Here is a 19,844-nt window from a genome sequence, read left to right as displayed (position 1 = left end):
CAACAATCACCCCACAAAGTCTGGTTTTCACCCTCTGAAATCTGTATCTGTTGGACAATGCCTTCAAAAGACCTCTCCTCCACCTGCCTCTCGACTTTGAAAAACTCAGTACCTCTTCTGTACTAACATCTGGAAGTACATGTCTCTCTCTCAACAGGATCCCTCTACAGTTGTCCTTTAGGCCAAGGTTTCTTAACCTCTATGGTATTAACATTTGGGGCTAGAGAATTCTTTGTTGTGGGGGATTTTCCTGTGCATATTATGATGTTTAGTGGCACCCTTGGCTTCTACCTGTTATAACACTAGCTAGCCCCCATCAGCCAAACCAGGAGTCTCCAAAAATTGCCCTATGACACCTTGAAAGCAAATGGCCTGATTGAGAGCCACAGGACTAAGGTAACAATCCTCTTCAAATGAATTCCCATTTCCGAATCTCCTTTTACCACTCTGGTATTAATAATTATCAGGCTGGATGATGGAAATTATCAAATACACATGGGGAACTGCCACTCGGCAAGCCCTTATACAGTGTCTGATAGACGCCTCTCATGATAATATATGGACATGTGACACCCATTTTCTCAGAAGGAACTCAAATCTTGAGATAAGAGGGAAATTCTTACATCAGTGAAAATCACTGTAAGCCTACATCTATCTCTGACATTTAAAACTCTGGGCCTAAGGACTGTGAGAGCAGGGGGAGAGGAGACTTTAATTTGTTTATTACTTTATTGATCGACTGTTTTGTATTATTCAAGCATTTAGATTAAAATCTGTATTTTTTAAAAGAAAGAATTATAGTTCTTAACATAGCTATATCAAGAAGAACATTTTAATTTTTAATAAGATTTTGATTTGGGTTTCTTAGCCAAGATATGAAAGCAGGGTCAAGAAAGAGGGGGGAAAAGGAGACAAGCAAAAAAGTTAAAAGGGCAAGGAGGTTAAAACTTACCTTGTTTCATCAATATAAACTGCTTCCAACACAGATGCTGCATATTCAATATTCTTCTTTAAGTCGATGACGTTAACATCACCTTTTTCCAGCTGCTTCACTAAGCATCTTAGTCTATTTCAAAAAGTAGCCAAAAAAAGAAAGAGAAAGAGATTTATTATGACTATAAGGAAAAGAGTCAATACTAAATATACAAATTGGGTTAAACTTTCAACTTCTCTTTCCAGGTTATTAAATAGCAATATTTCCAGGTATATTTGAGGTATAACTAAGACCAATCTTTATCACTATACAACTATCAGAAATTATATTCACCTCTCAATAATATTCAGAGAAGGCAATGGCACCCCACTCCAGTGTTCTTGCCTGGAGAATCCCAGGGATGGGGGAGCCTGGCGGGCTGCTGTCTATGGGGTCGCACAGAGTTGGACATGACTGAAGCAACTTAGCAGTAGCAGCAGCAGTCAATAATATTAGGGCTATAGGTTGCAGGTTTATGTACCATATTTCAAGCATAGTTTTTCTGAAAATTCAAACAATATAGGTATTTTCATACAAGAATTCCTAATCCTAGAATTTATTCTATGGTTGTTGTGCTTCTTCAGAGTTGGCACTAAGAAATACTTAACAGGTACTCTTTTGACCAATATTGTATCAATTATTCACTGTTTATAGCAGTAGAAATAAAAATAAAAGGCAAAAGATTCAAGAAAATATAATTAAGAAGAGAAAAAAATATATGTATACAAGCTTAGTGTTTTTATTGCAATGATTTTTCAGTTGAGGCAAAACTACAAAATATTTTCTCATGTTTTTGCCCATAGAATCATGTATCACAACTGTTTGAGAAATTTTAAAGCATTTCTGGATTTCTGACTCAGAAATTGTGATGTAATTAATACTGTTGTTTTAAGCCACTACATTTTGTAATAATTTTTTAGGCAGAAATAGATATCTCAGGGAGTGAAATAGTACAAATTACCTCAATAATTTTCTAATACTTTTAGAAATTTCTATGCATTAACTATAAACCAAGTGTTTCTAAAGATACTTCCCTTTACTAACAACAGAAAACATGTTCTTTAGCCACTATACACTATAAATAAGAATTGCGAATACAATTCACCCATTTTCCTGTCAGCAGGCAGAATTTAATTCCTTGAGAAAAGGTATTTCAGAGAGAATGGAATACATTTACTTTTAGGCACAGCCTTAAAGATAGTGTAAGAGATTCTCTGAAAACTTACTTGAGTGATTTCCAATACCAAGGTTTAGGGTATCAAGACAAGTTAAAAATTTCAGCAATGGTATTTTACATTTCTTCATCCATAAGAAACTTTATTTCTCCACAGAAAAGAGCCACACCTAGCTTAAAACTTCTTATCCAGGCAGCTACAATTACTTTTTGTATCACATACTTTTGTATGATGAAATATTAGCAGACAACAACACTGCAAAATAAATTCCATGAGTTGATAAGTGTCTTATTTGTCCAGAGTCAGCAAAGCAGAACAAAATAAATATCAATGACTAAAACAGGTTACTGTGAAAGGGAAAATTACACCTGGCTCTGAGGTTTGTGTAAAATACTGAATATGATAATAATGGAGCAACACATAGAGTTTTAGGGGATTTTTGTAATTCTATAATCCAAACACATTACTTAGTATAATTTCCTTTTATGTAGAAAGTAAAAGTTTCATACTTTGAAACAGCTTAAAAATACAGCACTCATATATCCTTAGCACTTTAGGGATAAGAGGGAGATGCCTCACCTGCAAAAGTCTAAAAAATCTAGCTAATGTCATAAATAATGCTAAATGACTGAATGCTTTCCTTCCAAAACCAGGACCAAGGCTCTACTCTCACCACAGACATTCATAACTGCACTGGATCTTTCAGACAAAGCTACAAGGCAAGAAGAAAAGGTATTCATATTGGAAAGAAAGAAATAAAACTGTCTTTGTTCACAGAAAATGTGATTGTCTAAGTAGCAAATCTGATGAAATATACCAAAGAGTTACTAGAAGTGATAAAATAAATGATTTTAACAAGTTTACAATATAAAAAGATGCAAAAATCAATATCATGCTATACAATAATAATGAACAATCTGAAATTAAAATATAAAGCAATACTATTTACAATAGTTCTGAAAATGTAAAATCCCTAGCCATAAATGTGACAAAGTATGTGCAAGCCCTATACACCGAAAACTACAGAACATTGTTGAAAGGAAAAACCGTAGATCTAAATAAATGGAAAGATACACCATGCTTACGGATTGACTCAATATTGCTTTCATGTCATTTCTCCAAAAATTTATTTATAGATTCATTGTAACCCCAGTAAATATCCCAGCAGGCTCTCTTGTTATTGTATATATTGACAGGCTGATTCTGAAATTCACATCGAATCAAGGAGCTATTTGACTATGCTATAGTCAAATTTAACAAAAAGAACAAAGTTGGGGAATTTACAGTACTTCAAGAGATTCTAAAGCTACAGTAGTCAGTACAGTATAAAAGGCACAATACACCGCATTATTAGCACCAAGATAATACAACAGATAAATCAATAGATTTATAAAGTTTAAAATAGACCCACAGATAAATAGTTAATTTATTTTGGGTAAAGATGAAAATATAATTTAGAGGAAAAAGGATAACCTTCACAAGTTATGCTGGATAATTAGAAATATCCATGTGCAAAAGGAACTTTGTTCCATACCTGCATCACAGATCTAAATGCATATCCTAAAACTATAAACGTAGAAGAAAACATGTGAGAAAATCTTTGTGATCTTGGGTAAGCCAAATATGTCTTACATACAACTGCTGCTGCTAAGTCACTTCAGTCGTGTCCGACTCTGTGCGACCCCATAGACGGCAGCCCACCAGGCTCCCCCGTCCCTGGGATTCTCCAGGCAAGAACACTGGAGTGGGTTGCCATTTCCTTCTCCAATGCATGAAAGTGAAAAGTGAAAGTGAAGTCGCTCAGTCGCGTCCGACCCTCAGCGACCCCATGGACTGCAGCCTTCCAGGCTCCTCCGTCCATGGGATTTTCTAGGCCAGAGTACTGGAGTGGGGTGCCATTGCCTTCTCCACTTACATACAACACCTGCGATGAAATAATAAGTTGAATTTCACCAATATTAAGAACTTCCAGCCACAGACTGGGAGAAAATATTTGTACATCATATATCTGATAAAGGATTTTCAGAAAACATGTTAAGAACTTGCAAACCTCAATAATAAGATAAATGATCCAATACAAAATCTGCTAATGATTTTTTTGTACCACCAAAAATGGTATATTCATGGCAAACATGAACACATGCTCAAAATCAGTAGTCACCAGAAAAATTCAAATTAAAACAATAATGAAATATAATCAAATACTTATTAGAATGACTAAAATTAAAATAACTGATCATACCAAATACTGGCAAAGATGTGAACAATTTAAACTACCACACACAGCTTCCGGGAATGTAAATAAGTACAATCAATTTGGAAAACAATTGCCCAAAAAGTTAACATGTATCTGTCATATGACTCAACTGTTCTATTCTTTGGTGGAGAGAAGAATAAATATATGTCCTTACAAATACTTGGACATAAATGTTCATAGCAGTTTTATTTGTAATAGACCCAAACTGGAAGCAGCCCAAATGTTCATCCACAAGTAAATGGAAAACAAATTGGGCCATATCCATCCAAAGAAGCTCTGCTTAGCAATATAACGAATGAACTGTTGATACACACAATGACGTGACCAAACAAGGACTACGCTGAGTGAGATAGGATATACGCATACTGTATGATTCAATTTGTATAAAATTTTTAAATGCAATCTATTCTTATTGAGACAGGAAGCAGATCAGAGGTTGCCTGGGAATTAGGAAGTAGAGATCAAGGAAGAGAGGAAGGGAAAGATTACAAAGGAGCTGGAGGAAATTTTGATGGTAATGGAAATGTTAATTTTCTTGATTGTGGTGATGGTTTCATAGGTGCATACATATGTTCATACTTATCAAATTATAAATTATAAAATGAAATATGTAATTTGAGATAGAAGATGGATATATGCAAAATAGATGCTTCTGTTACATATCTTTACTTTTAATCATTTCCATTAAAATACTTAAAATTTTAATATATAATATCAAAGACATGGAAAAACTCTAAAGCAGCATTAAACTGTTAATGATTTTTCTTCAAAAAGAAAGGCACTGATCTTTGACAATTCATGAGACTTTTGAAATCAGCCTGAATATTATGTACTGAACAGGTTTTGATGTTCTTAGCTTTTTGGTGGGACTACTTCCTCACCTTATAAGGATCAGAACACTTAAAAAGAAGACAGCAATGAAAATAGAAACCATCTTTGAAAATAATTGATTAGATCTGTGATCCAATCAAGCAGTCACAGAAGAAAAGCAATTTCTACTTTTGAACAAAGAGTACTGAGCTGTAGAAAATGATTGAGTATTTTTATTCAAATATAGAACTGCCACTTTTCAAATGAAAAAATACACAATGTAAAATGATGTAGTTTTCAGAATCAGGTACTTCATATACTCTAAACTTAGCTTCTAAGATATTGCTATGAAACCTTATCTTGCAAAAGAACCACTTACATAATAAGGATATTATACTGAAAAATCCCATGTGTCTATGCATGTCTTCATTAATTCTAGGATAAAAATGCCCAGGATATCTCTAATGCTGTAAAGCATGAGTGATGTGTATGTTAATAATTTTAACTTAAAAGAGAATTGAAAATAATCATCCTTCTATCAATCTCCCTATATTTTACATAATTGAAATACAAAAGAGAGAAGGATACGGTTGCGAGAATGCCATACTAAGAAGCAGAAGAGGTAATGCTAAAGGAATAGCTATAGTGATATTAACATTAACATTGAAATACGGCCACACACAGGAGTGCACAAAGACATACAAATTGGGGCTGTCAGAACTAGAAGCTGCTATGTCATTTTCAGTTGCCTCTAATTCTAACATGATTAAAAAGTGATGATAAGAAGCCGTTAAATAATGAAGTTTTCTTGTCTATTCTGCAGGTCAATGCTTAGGAAATTAAATTCTAACCTTAGTCGAGAAAGCAAGGCTTATAAATTGAAAGTCTTTTTAAGATACTTTTTTTCCCACAAAGGCCAATGTTATAGTTGTAAAATCCCTTGATATCTTTATTTTATAGAATAAATAATTCCCAAAATAATTGGTATCATTGAAAAATGAGAACAATTGTGTGGCAAACATTATTGGCCTTTAAAATATATTTACATTATACATTTAAAGAAGCAAAATGACCCGACTAAAGTGGAGAACATAGAATGGAAAAATGAATTTTTAAAGGCAAAGAAAAATATAATTATTCTTCCTTTTCTTCCAAATCACATTTTGGGTTAACTATTTATCACTTTACTTCAAAAGAGTACTTTTTATTACAGAAATGGGCACTGCATAGTTCTCAACATTTTGAAGTATTCTTTTTAAGTACAGTGATACAAACACTTGAATAGTTAGAAATGCTTTCAAGATCAATTTTGTTCCTCCTTAGAGGCAAGGAACAATAAGACCATATTAACTTTAAAGGGAGAACCAATCATTTATACCTGGTTACTGTCACACCTCTGAAATACTACAGGCTATATCAACTCAAGGATTTTCTTTAAAAAAATACATACTTAAATAACTATGTATAGTAGAGACATATGCAAATAAACACATATTTAAAATATATTTAAATATTCGACTATATAAACATTTTAAATATACATTTGTAAAAATATAAAATATTTTTAAACTCCATTTTTTATAGAGTTCAGTTCAGTTCAGTTCATTCACTCAGTCGTGTCCGACTGTTTGCGACCCCATGAATCACAGCACACCAGGCCTCCAGGTCCATCACCAACTCCTGGAGTTCACTCAAACTCATGTCCATCGAGTTGGTGATGCCATCCAGCCATCTCATCCTCTGTCGTCCCCTTCTCCTCCTGCCCACAATCCCTCCCAGCATCAGGGTCTTTTAAATGAGTCAACTCTTCGCATCAGGTGGCCAAAGTATTGGAGTTTCAGCTTTAGCATCAGTCCTTCCAAAGAACACCCAGGACTGATATCCTTTAGAGTGGACTGGTTGGATCTCCTTGCAGTCCAAGGGACTCTCAAGAGTCTTCTCCAACACCACAGTTCAAAAGCATCAATTCTTCAGTGCTCAGCTTTCTTCACAGTCCAACTCTCACATCCATACACGACCACTGGAAAAACCATAGCCTTAACTAGACGGACCTTTGTTGGCAAGTAATGTCTCTGCTTTTCAATATGCTATCGGTTGGTCATAACTTTCCTTTCAAGGAGTAAACGTCTTTTAATTTCATGGCTGCAATCACCATCTGTGGTGATTTTGGAGCCCCCAAAAATAAAGTCTGACACTGTTTCCCCTGTTTCCCCATCTATTTCCCATGAAGTGATGGGACCGGATGCCATGATCTTCGTTTTCTGTGTGTTGAGCTTTAAGCCAACTTTTTCACTCTCCTCTTTCGCTTTCATCAAGAGGCTTTTTAGTTCCTCTTCACTTTCTGCCATAAGGGTGGTGTTATCTGCATATCTGAGGTTTTTGATATTTCTCCCGGCAATCTTGATTCCAGCTTGTGCTTCTTCCAGTCCAGTGTTTCTTATGATGTACTCTGCATAGAAATTAAATAAGCAGGGTGACAACATACAGCCTTGACATGCTCCTTTTTCCTATTTGGAACCAGTCTGTTGTTCCATGTCCAGTTCTAACTGTTGCTTCCTGACCTGCATATAGGTTTCTCAAGAGGCAGGTCAGGTGCTCTGGTATTCCCATCTCTTTCAGAATTTTCTGGTATTCCCATCTCTTTCAGAATTTTCCACAGTTTATTGTGATCCACACAGTAAAAGGATTTGGCATAGTCAATAAAGCAGAAATAGATGTTTTTCTGGAACTCTCTTGCTTTTTCCATGATCCAGTGGATGTTGGCAATTTGATCGCTGGTTCCTGTGTCTTTTCTAAAACCAGCTTGAACATCTGGAAGTTCACGGTTCACGTATTGCTGAAGCCTGGCTTGGAGAATTTTGAGCATTACTTTACTAGCGTATGAGATGAGTACAATTGTGTGATAGTTTGAGCATTCTTTGGCTTTGCCTTTCTTTGGGACTGGAATGAAAACTGACCTTTTCCAGTCCTGTGGCCACTGCTGAGTTTTCCAAATTTGCTGGCATATTGAGTGCAGCACTTTCACAGCATCATCTTTCATGATATGAAATAGTTCAACTGGAATTCCATCACCTCCACTATCTTTGTTCGTTGTGATGATTTCTAAGGCCCTCTTGACTTCACATTCCAGGATGTTTGGCTCTAGGTGAGTGATCACACCATCATGATTATCTTGGTCATGAAGATCTTTTTTGTACAGTTCTTCTATGTATTCTTGCCACCTCTTCTTAATATCTTCTGCTTCTGTTAGGTCCATACCATTTCTGTCCTTTATCGAGCTCATCTTTGCATGAAATGGTCCCTTGGTATCCCTAATTTTCTTGTAGAGATCTCTAGTCTTTCCCATTCTATTTCTTTGCATTGATCGCTGAGGAAGGCTTTCTTATCTCTCCTTGCTATTCTTTGGAACTCTGCATTCAAATGGGCATATCTTTCCTTTTCTCTTTTGCTTTTTGCTTCTCTTCTTTTCACAGCTATTTGTAAGGCCTCCTCAGACAGCCATTTTGCTTTTTTGCATTTCTTTTCCATGGGGATGGTCTTGATCCCTGTCTCCTGTACAATGTCATGAACCTCCATCCATAGTTCATCAGGCACTCTATCTATCAGATCTAGTCCCTTAAATCTATTTCTTACTTCTACTGTATAATCATAAGGGATTTGATTTAGGTCATACCTGAATAGTCTAGTGGTTTTCCCTACTTTCTTCAATTTCAGTCTGAATTTGGCAATAAGGAGTTCACGATCTGAGCCACAGTCAGCTCCCAGTCTTGTTTTCGCTGACTGTATAGAGCTTCTCCATCTTTGGCTGCAAAGAATAGAATCAATCTGATTTCGGTGTTGACCATCTGGTGATGTCCATGTGTAGAGTCTTCTCTTGTGTTGTTGGAAGAGGGTGTTTGCTATGACCAGTGCGTTCTCTTGGCAAAACTCTATTAGTCTTTGCCCTGCTTCATTCCGTACTCCAAGGCCAAATTTGCCTGTTAACTCCAGGTATTTCCTGACTTCCTACTTTTGCATTCCAGTCCCCTATAATGAAAAGGACATCTTTTTTGGGTGTTAGTTCTAAAAGGTCTTGTAGGTCTTCATAGAACCTTTCAACTTCAGCTTCTTCATCATTACTGGTTGGGGCATAGACTTGGATTACTGTGATATTGAATGGTTTGCCTTGGAAACGAACAGAGATCATTCTGTCGTTTTTGAGATTGCATCCAAGTACTGCATTTCGGACTCTTTTGTTGACCATGATTGGCTACTCCATTTCTTCTAAGGGATTCCTGCCTTAGAAGTTTTATACAGTAGATATATTTATATATTAAGTAGATAAATATAAGTATGTTTATATTTTATATATATATATTTAAATCTATTTGTTCTGATAAAGATAAAGTAGTTACTCTCACCTACTGATAAGAATTTATTTAAACCAGGGAAGAAAGTTTAGGGATAGGGTCCACACATACCAGACCCACTGAAGGGCAGTTTAACATTTTATGTCATTCTCTTGGACCTTGGAAAACACATGTTTAGCACTGAGCTCAGGTGGCCTCTCTGTGTTAAATGTCTTTCACTTGTCCCTGCAGATCCATCTACTGGGCTCTGCCCTGCTCCTTGCCCTGAGGGCAAGAATGCAGAGACCTCATCAGACTTTGGATCTGGTTTCAGGAAACAGGAGGAAGGGAGGCGTGAAGGCCCTGTTATTCTTCTCTCCTCCCTGGAGAGGCACCCACCAGAAAAGGTCATTTGTCAAACAACCCTCTCGAGAGTCCCCTCTCAATCTCTCTCTCTTTCTCTTTCCAAGTATAACACATCCTTGGAGCCTAATGTTATCAGCCCAGAGGCATTGCGTTATCCTGGTAGTTCCCTACATGGGTATAACAACTTTAAATATTTTCTTTATTAGTTACTCCTCAAATTACCTGTTTTTACCATGTCAATCTTTTTACCTAACTTCTACCACACTCCCTACAGCACCATCCTCTCATACCAGAGACTTTCAATATAGTCCTACTGTAGTGCTGGAAAGACTATAGGGCTTTAAAGTCAGTGCGGGCTCACTCAACTAACATTCACTTTTTCCTGGTATTTCTGGAGAGAAGCAACACCCTAAACAGAGGGCTACTTCCAGTTTTCTGTAGTGATCAGCTTTAGAATGAGCTCTGCCAGTGGAAACTGCACATAACGCTGAGGACCAGATGCTTCATAGAGGATGTAGGAGAACCGTGGGACTAAATTGCCACCCTCACACAGGAGGAGCCTGATTCTGGAAAGGAGTGTTTATGGCTGTTGGCTGATGCTAGCTGGGTCAGAGAATGTGTGATATCATTTTTTTTTTTAATTTAAAGGAAAGAAATAGACAAAAGAAGAATTGTGGTTTGCAGTGGAGCCTGATGGACTAAAAAAATGCCTTTATTACTGTTCACCCCTGAACCATCACTAACAACATAAACAGACTGAAAACATAAAAGAGGTACAAGGAGAAAGAACAGAAGATAATACAGCAAAGAAAAGCTTACAATACGGTTTCTGGAAAAATAGTGAAATATGGTAACTGACTGAGCAGATACCAAGAAAGACAAACAAAGCGAAGAGCTTTTGATGGGTGATCACTGAAGAAGCAAGATGATTAATGTCCACAAAAGCTCAGAATAGCTGAGGAAATAGGGACAGCAAAGATCTTATAATCCAAGGATCTGTCTTTATGCTCAAAATAAAATGGTGAAAATCTTTTTACAGCTTCGATTCCTTTCTTCACCCCAAGTAGCATGAGATTATCCTTACCTACTCCTGTAGCAAACCTGGAAAAGAGACAAGATTGCCAGATTGGAAACAGAGAAATTAAACAAAAATCAGCATATTGAGTGCTGATACCTCAGGTTTCTTTCTCCCACCTATTTACAGAGTGAAGATTGTGGGATTAACCACAAGAGAGACCAAAAAGCCCCAGACAAATAAAATTTTGGAAACAAAAGTTTGCCCTTGTTCTCCCTACACCTTTCAGTGAAGCCCAGAAGGTGACAAGCACCACCTATGACAAAGAAATTCTAATCACTTTTCAGACACATTCTTCAATATTAATGGCCTGTCATCAATGAGCAAGCCTTGAAGAAAAACCTCAAACATTAAAGACATTGATATATCTAAATAAAATAAAGAAAGTTAGAGGAAATGGAAATAATACTGAGATGAAAGGAAAACAAAAAAAACCACCATCAAAAACTGGCCATGTGAGATATTACTTCATACCTGTTAGAATGGCTGTTATAAAAAAGATAACAAATAATAAACATTGGCAAGAATGTGGAGAAAGAGAACCCTAGTTCACTGATGATGGGAATATAATTGGTACAGCCACTATGGAAAAGAGTATGGAGTTTTCTGGCTATTTATCTGAATAAAATGAAAACACAAATTTGAAAACATATATACACACCAATGTTTATTGTAGCATTATTTATAATAGCCAAGATATGAAATTAAGTTAAGTATCCATTAACAGATGAATGGATAAAGAAAATGTGGCTTCACACGCATACACACACGCACACACACATATATATATAATGGAATATTACTCAGCCATAGAAAGAGTGGCATTTTGTCATTTGCAACAACATGAATGAAACTGTAGGGTATTATGTTTAGTGAAATAAGTTGAACAGAGAATGACAAACACTGTTTCACTTATATGTGGAATCTAAAAAATAAATGAGTGAATATAACACAACACAAACAGACTTGTCAATAGAGAGAACTAACTATTTTATAATAACTTTAGATGGTGTATAATATATAAAATTACTGAATCACTGTGTGGTATATCTGGAACTAATATAACATTGTAAATCAACTATACTTCATTTTACAAAAACTGAGAAAAGTAAGTGAAGAGATTCATCCATGAGCGAATATGCTGTAACTTTTTAAAAATAGAATAAATAGTGATGAAAAAGCTCTTAGAATTGAAACTGATGATTTATATAAAAATGTCAACAGAAGAGGTAGAGGATCATGTCTAATAACCCATGAAGTAGACATAAAGACAGCAAAATGAATAATAGAATAATAAAGATAAAATTACAATGTTGGTTTTGAAGGTCTAATATCTAGTTAGAAAATTCTAGACACCAGGAATGGAAGAAATTCTCAAAAAAAAAAAAAGGACAATTTTCTTTTTTTTTTTTAAATGATATTCTTTATTTATTTATTTAATTTTATTTTACTTTTAAACTTTACAAAATTGTATTAGTTTTGCCAAATATCATAATGAATCCGCCACAGGTATACATGTGTTCCCCATCCTGAACCCTCCTCCCTCCTCCCTCCCCATACCATCTCTCTGGGTCGTCCCAGTGCACTAGCCCCAAGCATCCAGTATCGTGCATTGAACCTGGACTGGCAACACGTTTCATACATGATATTTTACGTGTTTCAATGCCATTCTCCCAAATCTTCCCACCCTCTCCCTCTCCCACAGAGTATACAGAGTGAAGTAAGCCAGAAAGAAAAACACCAATACAGTATACTAACGCATATATATGGAATTTAGAAAGATGGTAACAATAACCCTGTGTACGAGACAGCAAAAGAGACACTGATGTATAGGACAATTTTCTAGAACTAAAAATCTCCATTTTGTAAGGGCCCAACTAACCACTAGGGTCAGTGTCATGAGTATCCAACCTCAGAGCCATAGAGGACCTTGCAATTAGGAGAATCTCCCCCCGACCCTTGGTTTCCACTTTACTGTCACTATTCTGAAATTCTTAATCATTTTTTAACAAGAAGTCCTACATTTTCAACTTGCACTGGGCCCTATATATTATGTAGCTGGTCCTGGGGTCAACCTACAATTTTATACTCAGTAAAACTATCAATCAAGTTTGAAGAAAGAATAAAGGCATTTTCAGACATTCAATGACTGTAAAAATTTGACTTTCTATGCATTCTATTTCAGGAAGCAACTGGGTGATGCATTTGACCAAAACAAGAACACATCAAGAACTTTAATACAGTGAAGTGAAAAAGAGAAGCCTCCAAAGGAGATATGTGTGCATCCTAGGAATTAACTAGTCCAGATTGAAGTAGGAGTACAGAAGACAGGAAGTAGGAGGGACGTCTCTGGGGGTAAAAATGGAACTGATGAACAAAGAAACTGATGGGATGTTTGGAACTTTGTTCCGACAGATCAGTTGGGCATAAAATTATAAAAATACACTGCTTATGAAATCAAGGAGAAAGAAAAAAATTATACAAGATATGTCATTTGATTGACTCTATTTGATTGAGAGGTGAATAATATTTACAAACCACACTACTATAAACAGCAGTGATTTTAAAACAAAATAAGATATAATAAAAGTCTTTTGAGAAGATGAGGCTGGGGAAGTTGAAATTAATATACTATAGAAATTTCCTCTATTAACATTACAGATGTCAGTTGGTAAAGACTAAAATTGATAAATCAAAAAATAATAAAGGCATATTATTTGGAAATGTGCTAAAGGAAAAATAGCTAAAATGAACTAAATCATTGAGATTATTTAATTCTGGGAAATTGACTGCTGTTTTTTGATAATAAAAAGAGTTTTAATGAAATAATCCCCTATTAAAGTATAACATCTGATATATCATTCACAAAACAATAATTGCTCACATTTAACTTAGAAATCAAGTTCATTACTCAGTACTTTTGGAATCACTGACCATGACATATTTAAATGACTGAAAAATAGCAAGATGTCAAAATTCATCCTGAATTGCAAGCAAAGACTTTAAAAGGGTATAAAATAACAAAATAACTCAATCATGATTTGATGATTATGTTGAAGTGCAGTTGTTCTAGCCTCTTTTAGACACACAGTGAAGCCAAAGGAAAGAAAATAATACATAATAATTAAATATACACCTGTTCATCACATGTTCTAGGCTCATGGACTAAACTGACTGAAAACAGGCACATATATTTCAGATTTGAGATAGACACAGAAAAGGATATATGTGAAAAACAGAAAGGGAAATATGAGGAAATAGTATAAAATATGAGAGTAGAGTGAACTGTGATGGCTGAATTTATTACATATTTTTTGCAAAATCAGAGAAACGGGAAAAGCATAGTAAGCAGTGCTACAAAAGTCAAATGAGGATGTGGTTTAGAAAGAATTAAAGTTAGTACAACCTGATCCTGGGAAAGTTCAAGGGGAAGAGGAGAAGCAGCAAAAAAAGATGAAGTGGTTGGATGGCATCACTGACTCAATGGACATGAGTTTGAGCAAATTCTGGGAGCTAGTGAAAGGCAGGGAAGCCTCGTGTGCTGCAGTCCATGGGATCACAAAGATCTGGACACAAATTAGTAACTGAACAACAAAAAGTTAGTAGACAAGAGGTTGAGCATGGAAAGAACACGATGAATCAGCGGTGCTCCTAAAGCAATAAGAGACTGGAAACCAGCAAAGTCTACGACTATACTGGCTGTGCAAAGCAACTTTAGCATCAGTTCCACCAAAAATAACAAAGGAATGTTTAAAAGTGTGCTTAGCACTGAGGACACCAGAATTGAAAGAGACACGTGTACCCCAATGTTCATCGCAGCTGTTTATAATAGCCAGGACATGGAAGCAACCTAGATGTCCATCAGCAGATGAATGGATAAGAAAGCTGTGGTACATATACACAATGGAGTATTACTCAGCCATTAAAAAGAATACATTTGAATCAGTTCTAATGAGGTGGATGAAACTGGAGCCTATTATACAGAGTGAAGTAAGCCAGAAAGAAAAACACCAATACAGTATACTAACGCATATATATGGAATTTAGAAAGATGGTAACGATAACCCTGTAATCGAGACAGCAAAAGAGACACTGATGTATAGAACAGTCTTTTGGACTCTGTGGGACAGGGAGAGGGTGGGATGATTTGGGAGAATGGCATTGAAATATGTATAATATCATATATGAAACGAGTTGCCAGTCCAGATTTGATGCACGATACTGGATGCTTGGGGCTGGTGCACTGGGACGACCCAGAAGGATGGTACAGGGAGGGAGGAGGGAGGAGGGTTCAGGATGGGGAACACATATATGCCTGTGGCAGATTCATTTCGATATATGGCAGAACCAATACAATATTGTAAAATTTAAAAATAAAATAAAATTTAAAAAAAAAGAAAAAAAGAAAGAAAAAAAATAAGAGTGTGCTTAAGACATTTATTCCTAATTAATGCAGTACTTGTACCAAAATGCTTCAAAAATACACTACCAGAGAAGGAAAATCATATTAAAATAGATCTTTAAAGAAATATGCCTGTGAAAATGTGAAACTATAGAAAGAAAAGTCAACATGGAATTTTTCCAATTACAGTAAATCATAAACATAAGAAAACCTAAGAAGTAGAAATATTTCCATGGCAAATACAGTTAAAATCCTATCAGCAAGCAGAGAAATAGAGAAACCCTCTTGTTAATTTTATCACCCAGAGATAGGAAAATTGGGGTCAATTAAAACAGAGTGTCTTGAAAGAGCAATCCTTCATTGGGATGAAATTGGTGACATATTAATAATAAGTGACCAAACTGACTTCCAACAAACTGATTGAGAAGATGGTTTTTACTGCAAAGGTTGCTGTATGCATTAGATAAAATCATTTTATACTAATTTGAATGATTTTCTCTCCCTATCCCTCCCCAAATCCCTCCCTCTTTTCCTGTCCCTAATACTCTCACTTACTACTCTCCTTCCCTTCTCCCTGCCGATCTCACCCACCACCATATTGTATATGAACACTCTGGATTTCAAGACACTACTAAAATTGGAGGACAAGTATTCCTGTTTGATTTTGCAGAATCTTCCTTGCCTCCATAGAAATGTAACTTTCATATACACAATCTCTCAGGATCATTGGAAATAATTCTTTCCTTCTGAGATCTCAGGAACACTACATTGACATTGACAGAATCTGTTTTGAGAATGCATCATCACTAGTTTAAACTACTGAGTCCCAAATGTAGTACAGCTTAACAATAGGAACATGACCTGGTGGCCTCAGTGGTAAAGAATCTGCCTCAAATACAAGATAAGGGTTTTATCCCACAGTCGGGAAGGTCCCCTGGAGTAGGAAATGGCAACCCACTTGACTATTCTTGCTAGGAATAGAGGTTGGACAGGAAGTGATGATCAAGCCATCCCCCAAAAAAGAAATGCAAAAAGACAAGATGATTGTCTGAGGAGGCCTTACAAATATCTGAGAAAAGAAGAGAAGCGAAAGGTAGAGAAAAGGAAAAATACATCCATCTGAATGCGAAGTTCCAAACAACAGCAAGGAGAGATAAGAAAGCTTTCCTAAGTGATCAATTCAAAGAAATAGAGGAAAACAATAGGATGGGAAAGACTAGAGATCTCTTCATTAAAACGAGAGATACCAAGGGAACATTTCATGCAAAGATGGGCACAATAAAGGACAGAAACGGTATGGACCAAACAGAAGCAGCAGATATTAAGAAGAGGTGGCAAGAATGCACAGAAGAACTATACAAAAAATGACTCAGATCGCCACAGTGGTGTGATCACTCACCTAGAGCTAGATATCCTGGAGTGCAAAGTCAAGTGCGCCTTAGGAAGCATCACTACACACAAAGCTAATGGAGGTGATGGAATTCCAGTTGAACTATTTCAGATCCTAAAAGATGATGCTGTGAAAGTTCTCCATTCAATATGCCAGCAAATTTGGAAAATTCAGCAATGACCACAGGATTGGAAAAGGTCAGTTTTCATTCCAGTCCCAAAGAAAGGCAATGCCAAAGAATGCTCAAATTACTGCACAATTTCACTCATCTCACATGCTAGCAAAGTAATGCTCAAAATTCTCCCAAGCCAGGATTCAACAGCATGTGAACCGAGAACTTCCAGATGTTCAAGCTGAATTTAGAAAAGGCAGAGGAACCAGAGATCAAATTGCCAAATTTCGTTGGATCATAGAAAAAGGAAGAAAATTCCACAAAAACATCTAGTTCTGCTTCATTGAGTATACTAAAGCCTTTGACTGTGGATGAAAAGAAACTGGATACCAAACCAGCTTACCTGCCTCCTGAGAAATTGGTATATAGATTATGCTATGCTAAGTCACTTCAGTCGTGTCTGACTCTGTGTGACCCCATAGACAGCAGCCACCAGGCTCCCCCGTCCCTGGGATTCTCCAGGCAAGAACACTGGAGTGGGTTGCCATTTCCTCCAATGCATGAAAGTGAAAAGTGAAAGTGAAGTTGCTCAGTCGTGTCCGACTCTTAGCGACCCCATGGACTGCAGCCTACCAGGCTCCTCCATCCATGGGATTTTCCAGGCAAAAGTACCGGAGTGGGGTGCCATTGCCTTCTCCGGCATACAGATTAAGAAGCAACAATTCAAACTGGACATAGAACAGTGGACTGGTTCCAAATTGTAAAGAAGTACATGAAGGCTGTATATTGCACCTTGTTTATTTAACTTATATGCAGAGAACAGCATATGAACTGTAAGACTGGATGAAGCACAAACTGGAATCAAGATTGCAGGGAGAAATATCAATAACCTCAGATATGCAGATGAAACCATCCTTATGGCAGAAAGTGAAGAGGAGCTAAAGAGCCTCTTGATGAAAGTGAAAAATGAGATGAAAAAGTTGGCTTAAAATTCAACATTCAAAAAATGAAGATTATAACATCTGGTCCCATCACTTCATGTGAATAGTTGGGGAAACAATGGAAACAGTGACAGACTTTATTTTCCTGGGCTCCAAAATCACTGCAGATGGTGACTGCAACCATGAAATTAAAAGACACTTGCTCCTTGGAAGAAAAGCTAAGACACATCTAGACAGCCAGTCAAAAACAGAGACATTACCGACAAATGTCCATCTAGTCAAAGCTATGGTTTTTCCAGTAGTCATGTAGGATGTGAGAGTTGGATCATAAGAGTGTTGAGCACCAAAGAACTGATGATTTTGAACTGTGGTGTGGAGAAGACTCTTAACAGTCCCTTGGACTGCAAGGAGTCAAACCAGTCAATCCTGAAGGAAATCAGTCCTGAATATTCATTGGAAGGACTGATGCTGAAGATGAAACTCCAATACTTTGGCCACCCGATGTGAAGAACTACTCATTTGAAAAGACCATGATGCTGGGAAAGATTGAAGGCAGGAGGATAAGGGGATGACAGAGGATGAGATGGTTGGATGTCATCACCGACTTGATGGACATGAGTTTGAGCAAGCTCAGGGACATGGTGATGGACAGGGAAGCCTGGTGTGCTGCAGTCCATGGGGTCGTAAAGAGTTGGAGACAACTGAGTGACTGAACTGAACAACAGGAATAAAAGTAAAATACTCTAGAATGAATTAGTCATGTTCTACTCAGGAAACATAACAGCTGTGAACATTTAAAACTGAAAATTTAATTCTGAAAATTGATTACTGGGATGTTGGAAGATGGTAAGGCAACCAGGAAAGTAGTGTAGATCCCTCTAAATAAGCAACTACTGGAGACTTTGGAAATCAAGGGAGAGACAGTGTTTCCAGATCCCTGCTGTTTGGGGAGCTCCTGTAGAAAAAAGGAGCACAGGAGGGGGCATCTAGAATCACAGAAGATGCAACTGATGCACAGAAAACTTCCTTAAGGGCAGAAAAGGAAGGAGAAATACACGGGCTTCTCTCTTCTTCCTCAATTATCCTTCAATCTCCTCACAGTGTCTGCCTTTGGCTAAATTCAGCCAGTTACCGGTTGACAAAGGAAGTTGGGAAATTCAGCTGTGATAATACAGAGCAGAGCAGGGATAGAACAAGGAATAGATCCAAAGGCCAACAAGTCATGCATCTGAATACACAGTAACCAGAAAGTGTCAAAAATCTTTTCTGAGATTTGGAAAGAAGGCAGAAAGGTGGGTAACATGTCTTCTCTCTCAATTTGGACAAATCCAATCAAGAGTTATCTAGAAGAATGTATGTAGTTTAGCTTGCTATTGATTAAAGGATTCAGATCTAATGAAGCTATTTGTTCATTGTACTTGTAGATTTCTACTTTGTAGAAATCTATTGTAGAAGTGAACAATAGTTTTGTCCAGTGGAACAAACAACTTTACAGGTTTAAGACCTGTGTGTAGGCATTAGCCAGTTCTGCATCTACCTCAGCAATCTTATCAGAACATTGTCTATGCACACCTTATTAAATGTCTTTTGAACAAATCATAACATCTTACTGATCTCTTCATTATTGATTTAAGCAAAAATTCGGTACATATTTAATTTGTATTTGCATGACTCATGATTTTACCTTTTTGAAAAGTATATTTTAACAAAAGTATTACAAATTTTTGTACAGTTTATACCAACACCCTCAACACATAAAACAACGAAAAATGCAACTAAATCTAGACTGGAAGAAGGAACATAAAACCAGAAAATATTTCCTGTCTCCCTTCCCTTCCTTTCTCTCTGTTTCCTTTCTCTCTTTCTTTCTTAATTTCTTTCAGAACTAATAAAGACATGACTCTCATGAATTCCTATAATATAGGTGAAAAAAAAAATTTTAATGGCCCGATAAGAGATGCTCCAAAGAGCAACTATTTGGGGAAACTGCACCTTCCTGGCAGATACATACAACA

At 36.6% G+C, this 19,844-nt stretch overlaps 1 protein-coding gene across 3 annotated transcripts in view; it reads right to left on the bottom strand.

Moving 5' to 3' along the window:
- The window catches only part of PDE1A (phosphodiesterase 1A), a 399,686-nt gene that overhangs the window by 119,980 nt on the left and 259,862 nt on the right, over nt 1–19,844 (bottom strand). For all 3 annotated transcript variants that reach the window (XM_025273780.3, XM_025273761.3, XM_025273784.3), the window contains one exon: nt 953–1,066. In XM_025273780.3, coding sequence (XP_025129565.1) covers nt 953–1,066 — 114 coding nt within the window. The remainder of the gene's footprint in view (nt 1–952; nt 1,067–19,844) is intronic.

Source organism: Bubalus bubalis, chromosome 2 (genome assembly GCF_019923935.1).
Source record: "Bubalus bubalis isolate 160015118507 breed Murrah chromosome 2, NDDB_SH_1, whole genome shotgun sequence".
Taxonomy (NCBI): domain Eukaryota; kingdom Metazoa; phylum Chordata; class Mammalia; order Artiodactyla; family Bovidae; genus Bubalus; species Bubalus bubalis.
The sequence above is the reverse complement of the archived record's forward strand: the minus strand, read 5'-3'. Positions and strand labels throughout refer to the sequence as shown.